The 15,822-nt window shown below is 46.8% G+C and overlaps 1 protein-coding gene across 3 annotated transcripts in view; it reads left to right on the forward strand.

Moving 5' to 3' along the window:
• The window catches only part of LOC126470904 (ligand of Numb protein X 2-like), a 492,663-nt gene that overhangs the window by 152,636 nt on the left and 324,205 nt on the right, over positions 1-15,822 (forward strand). For all 3 annotated transcript variants that reach the window (XM_050098936.1, XM_050098935.1, XM_050098934.1), the window contains one exon: positions 6,062-6,368. In XM_050098936.1, the coding sequence (XP_049954893.1) occupies positions 6,094-6,368 (275 nt within the window). In that variant the 5' untranslated portion in view covers positions 6,062-6,093. The remainder of the gene's footprint in view (positions 1-6,061; positions 6,369-15,822) is intronic.

Here is a 15,822-nt window from a genome sequence, read left to right on the forward strand (position 1 = left end):
CGTTTGTAGTTGAGTGGTTGCCCTTTTACCTGATCCATCAACCACTGTAGTCTGTTTTACTCTAGTCAACTATTTGCTCTGCTTCTTTTAAATGTCCTCTATTTTGTGTTATTGCGGTGTTCATTTTAGCTCTGTACCCCTTGGTATTCCCTCCATCTGGGTGCAGAGGTTACGCTTTTACTGTATAGGCCTTTTACAAGTATGTCTGTTTGGAACAGGGGACTGATGACCTCGATGTTTAGCCCCCATCAAACCCCAAACTCAACCAACCAACTAGTGTGATAGGCAACCATTTCTACACATCTCGGCTGAGTGACAGTACGTCTCTGAAATAGAACTGCTGGCCATATGCGAAATGTAAGGGATGCCTATGATACTGGCGCCTAGGAACTGAATGTATGTCTTTATACAGCGACATTTTTAAAGTGCACAACAATGGTGCGCGGGTGGCACCGACGGTGTTATCGAACTGGACTGGAGGGAGGGGGAAGGGGAGGGGGGTACTACACGCCCTCCCAGTGATCCCGCCACAAGAGAGCTAAATAAAGCATAAACACTCTTTGCTGCTTCGGGTCACGTCCATATTTCATTCAGCGGTTTTGAAAGGTCTTTAGTGGCTCCACGTTATATGCCAGAGCAAAAATTGCGGTTCCGCTACACTCCATAGGGCCACGGTCACGTTCAGTTGGGCTGCAGTCAAAATGGTTCAAATGGCTCTGAGCACTATGGGACTCAACTGCTGAGGTCATTAGTCCCCTAGAACTTCGAACTAGTTAAACCTAACTAACCTAAGGACATCACAAACATCCATGCCCGAGGCAGGATTCGAACCTGCGACCGTAGCGGTCTTGCGGTTCCAGACTGCAGCGCCTTTAACCGCACGGCCACTTTGGCCGGTGGCTGCAGTCGAGCGATGTCCTCAGAGAAGAGTTGAATCTTCTAAGATTGTAAGCACTGTCGAACGTTGGCTAGAACGTCATCCTGTTGCTCATCACACAGCTAACTGTGGGAATCAACGCCCCAGGGAAAGGTGTAGTTTCATTGACACCCATTATGCCATCTCCCGAGGCCTTTTCGTGTCGATTATCAGCACCCGTGTGTGTGTGAAATGACGGCCGCTCATAAGAAGGTGTAATTTCAAAACTGGCCGTCGCGGTTCTGACGTCCATCACAGAGGCGTCAAAAGCAAGACTGAAACGCGGGTAAGAGGGTGTGTGACGACCTTCGCATCGTATGTCACGTCCACGGTGACGTTGGACCGAGCTGTCATGAAATTTGGTCTCCATGTGACATCGTTGATCCATCTTACAGATAACACAGATTTCTGAGCCTGGGCGCCGGCCGAAGTGGCCGTGCGGTTAAAGGCGCTGCAGTCTGGAACCGCAAGACCGCTACGGTCGCAGGTTCGAATCCTGCCTCGGGCATGGATGTTTGTGATGTCCTTAGGTTAGTTAGGTTTAACTAGTTCGAAGTTCTAGGGGACTAATGACCTAAGCAGTTGAGTCCCATAGTGCTCAGAGCCATTTGAACCATTTTTTTGAGCCTGGGCATTTTTTTTTCGCACGTGTCGAAATCTTTTGTTTGAAGCATCCCACACAGATCCTGGCGGTAGATTCGGGTTGGTTTGCTTAAGCACGTAAGTGTGCGGACATTATTCTCCGTCTACTCCATCTGTGAAAGTAATGAAAACATATTTTTTGAGAGTGTAGTGGGCTGCGGAGGAAGAGGGGGATAGGTCGACAGCGGTACGGCTGTAGCACGCAGTGGCGTGCGGAGTTTGGAAGTAGATGTAGAAGAGCGTAGAGCATGCTGATCGATATACACTGAAGCGCCAAAGAAACTGGTGTAGGCATGCGTATTCAAATACAGAGAGATATAAACAGGCAGAATACGGCGCTGCGACCTGCAACGCCTATATAAGACAACAATTGTCTGGCTGAATTGTTATATCTGTTACTGCTGCTACAATGGCAGGGTATCAACATTTAAGTGAGTTTAAACGTGGTGCTACAGCCGGCGCACGAGCGATGGGTCACAGAATCTCCGAGGTAGCGATCAAGTGGGGATTTTCCTGTACCACCATTTTACGATTGTACTGTGAATATGAGGAATCTGGTATAACATCAAATCCCTGACACCGCTGCGGCCGGAGAAAGATACTGCAAGAACGGAACCAACGACCACTGTACAGTCGTTCAACGGGACAGAAGTGCAATCTTTCCCCAAACTGCTGCAGATTTCAATGCTGGGTCATCAAGAAGTGTCAGCGTGCGAACCATTCAAGGAAACATCATCGATATGGGCTCTCGGAGCCGAAGGCCGACTCATGTACCCTTGATGACTGCACGACACAAAGCTTTACGCCTCGCCTGGGCCCGTCAACTTATGCATTGGACTGTTGATGACTGGAAACATGTTGCCTGGTTGGACGAGTCTTGTTTCAATTTGTATCGAGAGGATGGACTTGTATGGGTGTGGAGACAACCGCATAAATTCATAGACCTTGCATGGCAGCAGGGGACTGTTGAAACTGGTGAAGGCTCTGTAATGGTGTGAGGCGTGTGCAGTTGGAGTGATACGGGAGTCCTGATACGTCTAGATACGACTCTGACAACGTACGTAAGCATCCTGTCTGATCACCTGCGTCCATTCATGTCCAGTGTGCATTTCGACGAACTTGGGGCAATTTCAGCGGGACAATCCAACATACCACACGTCCGGAATTGCTACAGAGTGGCTCCAGGAACAGTCTTCCGAGTTCAAACACTTCCGCTGGCCACCGAACTCCACTGACATGAACATTATGGAGGATATCGGGATACTTTGCAACGTGCTGTTCAGAAGAGATCTCCACTCCCCTCGTATTCTTACAGATTTATGGACAGCCCTGCAGTATCCATAGTGTCAATTCCTTCCAGCACTAATTCAGACATTAGTCGAGTCTATACCACGTCGTGTTACGACACTTGTGCGTGGTCGCTGGGGCCCTACTCGATATTAGGCAGGTGTACCAGTTTCTTTGGTTCATCAATGTATATATCGTTAACTATAAGTGCGAAACCAAGCAATCCTAAGAAAGCTATTGAAAATTTCAATACTGACCTCGATGCACTATCAAAATGGGCACAGGACATAGGACTAAAACTAAACCCATCTAAAACCCAAGCGGTACTTGTTGGTCACTCTAAGCTCATTATCCCAAAACATCGGAAATCCGTACCATCTCTTATCATAAATGGAACAGATATTAACTTCTCTCCCTCAGCAAAGAGTTTGGGAGTAATAATAGATGAAAATCTAAATTGGACAGAGCACGTAACTGCAGTGTGCAAAAAAGCATCAGCATCCCTTCATGTCCTACAAAAATATAAAAAAAACTCTTCCCTTTCGATCTGAAAAAGAAATTAGTACAAACGCTTATACTCCCAATCATTGACTACAGCGATATTATCCTACAAGGCGTCTCTCAGGAAAATTCGCGGCGTCTGGAACCGGTCGTGAATGCCTGCGTCCGATATATCTGTGACGTTCGACTTTTTGATCACATTTCACCAGCATATGCAAAATTGGCCTGGCTGCGTGCTGACGAAAGCAGAGATTTCCATACACTCCGTCTCATCTACTGACTTCTAAATGTACACTGTCCGTCATATCTCTCCTCATCCTTAACGCTTACGTCGGAACAACATGACAGAAACACGTTCCCATCATAATAAAATCCTCTCTGTTCCACTGAATCGCTCAGTCACCATCTGCAAGTCCTTTACAGTAGCGGGAACCCGACTCTGGAATAACCTCCCTTGTTATGTTAGAGAACTTAAAAACATTTCCGACTTCAAAAAACAGTCAATGACGTATCTACTTTAGCAACAGTAATGCCTTCCTCTGTACATGAATGCACTTCACCTCATTACTTCCCTCTTTCGCCCTCCTTAAATCTCCCCACCCCAAAACTCTCTATACTAGTAAACATCTACGTTACACACCAAGATATTAATGTACATCTGCACAAATCTTCATTACTATTGCCAATTTTTATCATTTTTATCATTATTATTTGATTTTTACTACTATTATTATTATTGCTTTTATCATAATTTGTATGTATAGCACCTGTTGTAAAAATTTTGCCAGCATTTACGTTATTAGGTCTTAGTCATTACTCTTTATTTATATTGTCACTAGAGTAATCTAATTTTCTTATTTAAACTATTGTCATGATGTAACTCTGATGTGTGAAATGCTGCATGTGTGGAACACTGGTCGGATGTAAGAGAGGGACTGATGGCCCTAACGTGATCAGGTTAAATAAATAAATACACTACTGGCCATTAAAATTGCTACACCAAGAAGAAATGCAGATGATAAACGGGTATTCATTGGACAAATATATTATACTAAAACTGACATGTGATTACATTTTCACGCAATGTGGGCGCATAGTTCCTGAGAAATCAGTACCCAGAACAACCACCTCTGGCCGTAATAACGGCCTTTGATACGCCTGGGCATTGAGTCAAACAGAGTTTGGATGGCATGTACAGGTACAGCTGCCCATGCATCTTCAACACGATACCACAGTTCATCAAGAGTAGTGACTGGCGTATTGTGATGAGCCAGTTGCTCGGCCACCATTGACCAGACGTTTTCAATTGGTGAGAGATCTCGAGAATGTGCTGGCCAGGGCAGCAGTCAAACATTTTGTGTATCCAGAAAGGCCCGTACAGGACCTGCAACATTCGGTCGTGCATTATCCTGCTGAAATGTAGGGTTTCGCAGGGATCGAATGAAGGGTAGAGCCACGGGTCGTAACACATGTGAAATGTAACGTCCACTATTCGAAGTGCCGTCTGTGCGAACGAGAGGTGACCAAGACGTGTAACCAATGACACCCCATACCATCACGCCGGGTGATACGCCAGTATGGCGATGACGAATAAACGCTTCGCATGTGCGTTCACCGCGATGTCGCCAAACACGGATGCGACCATCATGATGCTGTAAAGAGAACCTGGATTCATTTGAAAGAATGACGTTTTGCCATTCGTGCACCCAGGTTCGTTTACACCATGCCGGCCAAGGTGGCCGAGCGGTTCTAGGCGCTACAGTCTGGAACCGCGAGACCGCTACTGTCGCAGGTTCGAATCCTGCCTCGAGCATGGATGTCTGTGATGTCCTTAGGTTAGTTAGGTTTAAGTAGTTCTAAGTTCTAGGGGACTGATGACCTTAGAAGTTAAGTCCCATAGTGCTCAGAGCCATTTGAACTATTTTTGAGTACACCATCGCAGGCGCTCCTGTCTATGATGCAGCGTCCAGGGTAACCGCAGCCATGGTCTCCGAGCTGATAGTCCATGCTGCTGCAAACGTTGTCGAACTGTTCGTGCAGATGGTTGTTGTCTTACAAACGTCCCCATCTGTTGACTCCGGGATCTAGACGTGGCTGCACGATCCGTTACAGCCATGCGGATATGATGCCTGTCATCTCGACTGCTAGTGATAGGATGCCGTTGGGATCCAGCACGGCGTTCCGTATTACCCTCCTGAAACCACCGATTCCATATTCTGCTAACAGTCATTGGATCTCGACCAACGATACGATAAACCGCAATCGCGATAGGCTACAATCCGACATTTATCAAAGTCGGAAACGTGATGGTACGCATTTCTTCTCCTTACACGAGGCATCACAACAACGTTTCACCAGGCAACGCCGGTCAACTGCTGTTTGTGTATGAGAAATCGGTTAGAAACTTTCCTCACGTCAACACGTTGTAGGTGTCGCCACCAGCGCCAACCTTGTGTGAATGCTCTGAAAAGCTAATGATTTGCATATCACAGCATCTTCTTCCTGTCGGCTAAATTTCGCATCTGTAGCACGTCATCTTCGTGGTGTAGCAATTTTAATGGCCAATAGTGTATAAGTCTTAGTTCTCCACAGTCACTTAGAAGCCTCGTGCTCGAGAACAACAAAATGTGAAGTGTCGGCTGTAATAGTGAGCGACCGGAACTAAAATGAGCAATAAAGTAGGCGAAGTGAATAAAATTGTGCGTTGTGTTGCAGGCAGAATGATTTAGAGCGTCGGTGATGCCACAATGGAGACTGGTGGCGGCAAGTGCGCGGCGTGCGGCGTGCAGCATGGCGGCCGCGAGCCGCACGTGTACGAGTACGCGGCCGCCGTCGACGACGACCTCACGTGCCACATCTGCCTGCAGCCGCTGGTGGCGCCCGTCGACATGGCGTGCGGACACACCTTCTGCGAGCCGTGCCTGCGCGGCTACCTGCGCACGCACCGCGCCTGCCCCGTCGACCGCCAGCCCGTGCCGCACAACCAGCCGCTCTGCTCGCCGTCCAGCTTCGTGCTACGCAAGTCAGTCGCTTTATTTGCTACAGTTGTTAAAAGCCGCCTGCCAGTAATACAGGGTTTCCACAACGAGACTCCAACATTTGAACTCAAAAAATCTGAGAGGAAACACAATTTATTGACGAACAAATACAGGGAAATCATACAGCAGTTCATCAAGTTTTCATACACAGGTGGACGGTTCAGAACACTTGAACATGGGCGCTACGGGTAGCGCGAAGAATATCAAGTCTACATGGTGTTACAAAAAGATACGGCCAAACTTTCAGGAAACATTCCTCACACACAAATAAAGAAAATATGTTATGTGGACATGTGTCCGGAAACGCTTAATTTCCATGTTAGAGCTCATTTTAGTTTCGTGAGTATGTACTGTACTTCCTCGATTCACCGCCAGTTGGCCCAATTGAAGGAAGGTAATGTTGACTTCGGTGCTTGTGTTGACATGCGACTCATTGCTCTACAGTACTAGCATCAAGCACATCAGTACGTAGCATCAACAGGTTAGTGTTCATCACGAACGTGGTTTTGCAGTCAGTGCAATGTTTACAAATGCGGAGTTGGCAGATGCCCATTTGATGTATGGATTAGCACGGGGCAATGGCCGTGGTGCGGTACGTTTGTATCGAGACAGATTTCCAGAACGAAGGTGTCCCGACAGGAAGACGTTCGAAGCAATTGATCGGCGTCTTAGGGAGCACGGAACATTCCAGCCTACGACTCGCGACTGCGGAAGACATGGAACGACGAGGACACCCGCAATGGACGAGGTAATTCTTCGTGCAGTTGACGATAACCCTAATGTCAGCGTCAGAGAAGTTGCTGCTGTACAAGGTAACATTGACCACGTCACTGTATGGAGAGTTCTACGGGAGAATCAGTTGTTTCCGTACCATGTACAGCGTGTGCAGGCACTATCAGCAGCTGATTGGCCTCCACGGGTGTACACTTCTGCGAATGGTTCATCCAACAATCCAGTAATAGATTTCGTGCCGTGTGTTGCGGAGCATCTGTTTTATGACAGAGCTGATGACAATTCTTATGCGCTGTTTCAAGTCTTGCAGGTCCTTTGCTGGTGTAGCGTATACCCGGTCTTTCACATAACCCCACAAGAAAAAATCGAGGGGGTTTATGTCGGACGAACGCGGCGGCCAAGGAATTGGACCTCCACAGCCAATCCATCGTTGCGGGAATGTGTCATTTAAAAATTTTCAGACACCAGGGCTCCAATGGGGTGGTGCACCGTCCTGTTGAAACATCACATTTGGCTGCAGGTCTGTTATCTGTGGCACGGCAAATTGTTCCAACATGTCCAGGTAGATGGCTCCATCCACAGTCGGCTCCTGAAAGAAAAACGGCCCAACAATGCGATTTATCATCAAACCAGACCACACATTAACTTTCGGAATGTGTTCCCTAGGTGCATGTGGATTTTCGGACAACCTCTGACACGTGAAAGGTTGCCTCGTCAGTAAACATCACGCGTGATAAAAATGTATCTTCCGCGGCAATGCGATCTAACATGACACAAGCAAATTCTTCTCGCTTTGGTCTATCATCAGACTTGATTTCTTGCACAACATGCGCTTTATATGCGTACAAACGTAATCGCTGATGAAGCACTTTGTGCACTGTTGAACGTTTCATACGAAGTTCTCGTGCTGCCTGTCGCACTGACTTCTGTGGACTTTGTTCGAATGACCGCCGCACTTGTTCCACATGATGTTCGCTTATCCCAGGCTTACCACCACCGTGGCCTTTCACAACACTCCCAGCTCCCAGTAGTCAAAAACTGATCACACCACTTGTTTACAGTCTTGAACGACGGAGGCGCTTTGTTGTGAACTCGACGAAAGTTTCTTTGCACTTGGGTCGCCGATTTTGTCTCCGCATTCCACCAGACCACTTGTGCATGCTCCTTCATATCCTCCATTTTGCCAAAACAATTGATTGCAGCTCCACTACGGCCACTTGGCGTATAAAATTTGCATACCACAAACTTGTTGAGTTGCTCTGTCTGCCCCTTCAGGATTCACAGGTCCACCATCTGAAATGAGAAAGATATAGGATATTAAAATGTTGGAGTCTCATTGTGGACACCCTGTACTACTTTGCCCTTCAGCTGGCTATTCCTGCTAATATGGGTCATTCCGTGCTAAATATCGGAGCACCAGTAAATCCCCGTGCAATGATAAATTCCTTTACAAATGAGTTAATAATCGGGTATTTGTGTTATATAAAGTTTATAAAATGTTTGAAATTGTGTGTTCAGTGTGTTGGAAGTCGCTAAGTACTCTCATTATGTAATACTGGACGAACGTAGTCCGCGTAATTTGCGCGCCTTTAGTTACACGGCCTCGAGACGTACAGGGCTATTACAAATGATTGAAGCGATTTCATAAATTCACTGTAGCTCCATTCATTGACATATGGTCACGACACACTACACATACGTAGAAAAACTCATAAAGTTCTGTTCGGCTGAAGCCGCACTTCAGGTTTCTGCCGCCAGAGCGGTCGAGAGCGCAGTGAGACAAAACGGCGGCAGGAGCCGAGAAAGCGTATGTCGTGCTTGAAATACACTCACATCAGTCAGTCATAACAGTGCAACGACACTTCAGGACGAAGTTCAACAAAGATCCATCAACTGCTAACTCCATTCGGCGATGGTATGCGCAGTTTAAAGGTTCTGGATGCCTCTGTAAGGGGAAATCAACGGGTCAGCCTGCAGTGAGCGAAGAAACGGTTGAACGCGTGCGGGCAAGTTTCACGCGTAGCCCGCGGAAGTCGACGAATAAAGCAAGCAGGGAGCTAAACGTACCACAGCCGACGGTTTGGAAAATCTTACGGAAAAGGCTAAAGCAGAAGCCGTACCGTTTACAATTGCTACAAGCCCTGACACCCGATGACAAAGTCAAACGCTTTGAATTTTCGGCGCGGTTGCAACAGCTCATGGAAGAGGATGCGTTCAGTGCGAAACTTGTTTTCAGTGATGGAGCAACATTTTTTCTTAATGGTGAAGTGAACAGACACAATGTGCGAATCTGGGCGGTAGAGAATCCTCACGCATTCGTGCAGCAAATTCGCAATTCACCAAAAGTTAACGTGTTTTGTGCAATCTCACGGTTTAAAGTTTACGGCCCCGTTTTCTTCTGCGAAAAAAACGTTACAGGACACGTGTATCTGGACATGCTGTAAAATTGGCTCATGCCACAACTGTAGACCGACAGCGCCGACTTCATCTTTCAACAGGATGGTGCTCCACTGCACTTCCATCATGATGTTCGGCATTTCTTAAACAGGAGATTGGAAAACCGATGGGTCGGTCGTGGTGGAGATCATGATCAGCAATTCATGTCATGGCCTCCACGCTCTCCCGACTTAACCCCATGCGGTTTCTTTCTGTGGGGCTATGTGAAAGATTCAGTGTTTAAACCTCCTCTACCAAGAAACGTGCCAGAACTGCGAGCTCGCATCAACGATGCTTTCGAACTCATTGATGGGGACATGCTGCGCCGAGTGTGGGAGGAACTTGATTATCGGCTTGATGTCTGCCGAATCACTAAACGGGCACATATCGAACATTTGTGAATGCCTAAAAAAACTTTGAGTTTTTGTATGTGTGTGCAAAGCATTGTGAAAATATCTCAAATAATAAAGTTATTGTAGAGCTGTGAAATCGCTTCAATCATTTGTAATAATCCTGTATACACGTTCCTAAATGTAGTATGTCCGTTAATGTGTTAAACCTTTGTCATAGGACTATACCTCTTAACTGGTATTTAAGGCAGCGCTATAAATTTTTGAATTCGGTCAATAATTATGCGAAATACAATCAAATTTTAATTGCTCCTGCACGCCGTCAGATATTAAGCCTGCAACTGGAACAGTGTACCGTGAGCTAGGTTAGCCGTTTATCTCCAGTGGCGGACTATCTTCATGTTGCCTCCTCACTTTTATTCTGGTAGGAGCTATTCTGCTTCTTCCACAGGAACTAGACACACACTTTTATACCATATTATTATGTTTTGTTTTCTCAGTGAAATGACGTCCTCATTTTTTCTTAAGATATGAGGGAACAAGTGTGCTGACGAACGTACGCCGGCCGGTGTGGCCGAGCGGTTCTAGGCGCTTCAGTCTGGAACCGCGCAACCGCTACGGTCGCTGGTTCGAATCCTGCCTCGGCATGGATGTGTGTGATGTCCTTAGGTTAGTTAGGTTTAAGTAGTTCTAAGTTCTAGGGGACTGATGACCACAGATGTTAAGTCCCGTAGTGCTCAGAGTCATTTGAACGAACGTACGCTCTCTCACGCTTTCTAAAGAAAACCGTGATGCTCTTCCTTCGATGTCCAATACCTACTATGTTATTCCTACTTGAAAATGGTGGAAAGACTGACAGTAAGGATTCGATATATCTTCCTGCCACTGTGGCACATCATACCGTACTAAAGACGACGCGTTTTCGAGAGATGTTTATTGCGGTGTATTATTGGAACTGCATATTTTCGCTATACGCGAGTATAAATACTTAAACCACCAAATAAGGCCTGCTAGCTCCGAAAACACTGAAATTAAGGTGTCGGCTTTTCGATTTGCTTCTACCAATCACAGCACTGACACATGATCTCGTCAGTCAATCAAAGCATCGAGTCAGAGAACAGGATAGGTCATCTAGTCAGCCAATCGCAACATCACTTTTTCGTCACATGAGCAGACAAACGCTGCGAAAATATTACGCATACAGCTGGAATCAAATAAGAGTGGTTAATGTGTTAAATTACTTTAGAAACAGTAGAGTAACAAGCAAAGCTATGCTTTCACAAATTGTGTTGAAATAGGAACGTAATAACACAGCTTAAATTCCTGCAAGTGAAATGAGCAACAATTACATTTATATTCTCGCTTTTTATTTCCGAATATATCGAGAATTCCGAGAGTGCAGTTAGGTATGAGCCAAGACCACAGCTGAAATTGCTGAGAGTTCGTAACATATCGAAAGAAACTGTCAACTACATGCGACAATAAAAACTATTAATTTATTTTTTACGAGTGAAACTGCTACATTTTATCCTAACCTAGGCCTCGAACTAAGCTACAGATCAGTCTGTCACCACAACAAGACATCGTACTTTCCTCTTTCGTTGCCTTTGCCATTTCACAACCAATCACATTCCAACCTGACCGCAACCTTATAGTTCGTGACATACTGGGAATGTGAACGCATAGGTTTGCTTTTATTATACTGTCTGCACATTAATTTGAGCCTATAACCATTCTTATTTGACTCGTGCTGTACGCATAATGTTTTGATAACGGTTACGTGATCACCTTGAAGATTACAGCAATCCGATGATCGACACTATGTGAAAAATAACACAGCCAGTGAAACTTCATGACAGATTAAAACTGTGTGCCGGACCGAGACTCGAACTCGGGATCTTTGCCTTTTGCGGGCAAGTGCTCTACTAACTGAGCTACCCAAGCACGACTCACGACCCGTCCTCACAGCTTCAATTCTGCCAGTACCTCGTCTCCTACCTTGTGGTAGAGCACTTGCCCGCTGAAGGCAAAGGTCCCGAGTTCGAGTCTCGGTCCGGCACACAGTTTTAATCTGTCAGGAAGTTTCGGAGTACATATTATTGTTTGGAATCGTGTCCTTTACGACATTAGATTCTAAATATTCTCTGTGGGTCGACATCAGTGCCGTAGTGCTCATTCTGGAAACAGTCAGTGATCGCAGAGCCGGCCGCTGTGTCCGAGCGGTTCTAGGCGCTTCAGTCCGGAACCGCGTTGCTGCTATGGTAGCAGGTTCGAATCCTGCCTCGGGCATGGATGTGTGTGATGTCCTTAGGATAGTTAGGTTTAAGTAGTTCTAAGTTCTAGGGGACTGATGGGGTCCCATAGTGTTCAGAGCCATTTGAACCATTTTGAGTGATCGCAAATATTTGTGTTGTTCAATGGCCGGTTTCGATCGTTATGATCATTATCAGTCTGATCTAAAAAGGAATGTGTATGTTTACGAGTAAGAGCATTAACAACATTATACGTAGTAACATTGATGCACATTATCTGAGAACCATCTCACAAACAACGTACCTTTCTCCTGGAGATTAATAAAAGAGGCAAATAAAATTCGTTACCACGATTGGCTTCGTCAGATAGTATATTGTAATATTAAACAAACAGCTGTGTCGACTTGGCCGCAAGGTGTCGCTGACCGTAAGCCCTGTTTGCAGAGCTGTGCGTATTCCTCTTTGAACCTACCCGTGGTGGCCCTCGGTAGCCCAGAGGTAAGCTGCCACACGTCGTCAGCAGAACGATCACGCTGCGTTACTCCCAAGCTAGACAAGCTACCTCTCCTGGATCTTCACGGAGATAACTTGCCCTCCGATGTGTGATGGAATTCGCAGCATTTATTGATTTGCCTCCCATGCATGCTGATTTAATGCGTCCTCATTTGTTGATTGGCTTCATGGTTTTTTCCTCAGCACAGTTCTTCATTGCTAAGTAGCCAGCTAGCAGGTGTAGCCATCTGGTGGTGACGCTGCGCGGCAGTTTGCGGTCCAGCGTCTGGATTTGGTTGTTGTCTGACCAGCCAGCACGTTCGTAAAAGGTGCGGGCGGTCGTCTTGAAGAGGTCGCGTAGTAGTGGTACTTCCGCGATGTCGTGAAGGTGTGTGCTCGGGACGTCGTAAGGCAGGTGTAAGGCCATGCGAAGTATGCGATTCTGTACGTATGCCCAACCCAAGCACGCTAAAGGAATCTTGCTTGTCTGACCGCCTTCCCGCTGTGGTACGCTACGTACCAAACTACTCTGTCAGCGGAGCACGCGATGCAACGGCTTGAACAGCTTGGCAGCTCAGGAGTGAGTCCGCCGCCGTCCGGTTGGGTGTACGCAATCGCTGCCCGTGCCGTCCGCTCCGCTAACAACGGACCGAGCCTCGGAGGAAGAAAACACGAGTACGATGAAACACTCAAGGACTACGGACACCGAGAGGCAAACAACTCACCACGCGGCCCTACTGGCGCCAGGACTAACGGAGAACAACTACAGCTCTGCCTAAGCAGGGCTGCACAACACCTGGGTGGAGCAACTCCCACCGGCACACAACGCACCAACTGAAGACATCATTGTGGACCACGAAATGGAAGCAGCTCTGCCACACCAAGTATCTTCACCGTCAGAAAGCGAGGAAAAACGGAACGGGAAAACGAATCGCAAACTCCACAGGAGGACGAGTTTGAGACGCTGCCACCAACGGCAAAAAACAGCGGAGGAGAATCCGTGAAAACGAAAAGCTGAGGTGGAAACGGCCAATCGTTTCACCCCTATTTGTCCCTTCCCCGCCTACAGTAGGAGAAGCACCAGCAGAAACGAGCAACGCCCCTGCAACCAACGCAGCACCTGCAAAAGTGACACCACCACGCCCCAAGTGACCGCCAATAACCCTAAATTTTATGGAAAATTATGTGCAGTTGAATGCAACTCTCAAACGACAGCCGCAGGGTTCACTCAGAGCAATTTATCAGGGAGACAGGATAAAATACCATTTGGAATCCCATGAAGATCATCAGCGATCAGTGAGCTTCTTTAAACAAAACCAACTTCTGCTTCACACTCACTAGCCTCTTTGAGGCAAAAGAACTGAAATAAGTCATTAAACATTTACCTACGTCGCTTCTAGTGGTGGAAGTGATCCGGGCACTACATGAAAAAGGCTTCCCGGCGGCAAGAGTACATCAGTAAAAGACAAGGAAGGAACCAAACAGCGACTTACTACCAATCCTAATCTTCATTGTGAACCTTTCGAAATCGAAGGAAAACAAGATGATCTGTATCATACAATATGTACTATATGCAAGGGTGCGATTTGAATCACACCGTAACAGAGATGGATCAAACAAACGTTAGAAGTATCAGAGATTTGAGCGCACAGCTAATTGCTGCTCGTTACCAGTATGTTGTGTCCGCCGTGCAGGTTCCATCCTTCGAAAGAAAGCACGGTACCGTGCACAGCTAAGGCAAAATGCACAAATGGTGAAAGGACCATCCGGCTCCTTGGAAAGGCTGTGAAAAATATCAACAATTACTTCGCAAGACCAAGACTAGGGAAGCGAAGACGGTAAAGCAAGTACAGACGACGCAACCGAAGCTGGTGTTTGCACAGCAAAAGGCACCACACCAGCAGATGCCGGCGGCCAATAAGAACCTTCTCTGATACATTCCATAACCGTCCGGGAACGCAGGAATCAGCACCCGCTGTCGCAAGCCACCTGACATCGCAAAGTATTATCAAGCCATTTTCGCAAGCTTTGACGGGCATCGCAATGCTCTTCACAACGCCCCAGCAGAAAATCACATCCTTCCACAGCTTGGTGGAAGGAATAACCAAAGCGTTCCTGCCGCCTTAAATGGCTCCACGAACGCCAACGAGACGTCTCGTCTTTCTTAACTGGAGTGCTAACGGCGTTCGCACTAAAAAAGCGGAACTAAAGGACTTTGTAACACGACACCGCATCGACGTTGCGATGGTGACGGGAACGAAGCTTACGGATTCAGTCGTCTTCAGTCTCCGTAATATGCAACAGGACGGATGGGATGAACCGGAGCAGAGGTGGCACAGCGATTTTCGTACTAAATATGATACGACACCGTATGGAGACATTACCACCGCCGCAGGCGTTGGAAGCTACAGCTGTAACGGTCCACACATCATTTAGAAATATTACGTTGGTGGCAGGGTACATCAGCCCAAACCACCGGCTCATTAGAGAAGACTTACAATCTTCGACAGATACCCAAAAATTCTTCTAGCGGAAGTTTTAAAATCCCAACACTCCACTTGGAATTCCAGAAAGAACAATCAGAAGGGTCTCACTCTTTCCGAGCTTCAAGAGAACCTAAGCTGCATCGTGCACGGACCAGTACATTCTCCCAGGATCAGTCATTTCCACGGACAAACAGATGATGTCCTCGACATTGCGTTGACAAATGTGGTTGATCCAAACTTACAGGTATGCACCATAAATGACACATCATCGGACTACCTGACAGTAGTAGTAGTAGTAGTAGTAGTAGTAGTAATCAGCCGCGGTAGGTTGATGATCCCACGCATCAAACAAACGGAAGTAAACTGGGGTCAATTCAAGAGGTACCTAACGAATAACGTTAGGTCTACAATACCTCAACATGCGACAGCTGATATCGACACAGCAGTAGAAACTTTAACAACGAAGATGCAACAGGCACATTGGAGGGCTTAAAATGTCACAATAGTGACCCACAGTTAGCTGTCTTCCCAGGCTACCTGCAAGAACTGAAGGCGCTGCGTAACAGAGTGAGAAAACGTTGGATGATATATAGACATCCGGCTGACAGACAGAATGACCTGTCTCTCTAGAGAACTCTGAAAAGGGGTGGTACAATGGAGGCAACAAACATAGGGCAACACGATGACCCA

The sequence above is a fragment of the Schistocerca serialis genome, chromosome 3 (genome assembly GCF_023864345.2).
Source record: "Schistocerca serialis cubense isolate TAMUIC-IGC-003099 chromosome 3, iqSchSeri2.2, whole genome shotgun sequence".
NCBI classification, from domain to species: domain Eukaryota; kingdom Metazoa; phylum Arthropoda; class Insecta; order Orthoptera; family Acrididae; genus Schistocerca; species Schistocerca serialis.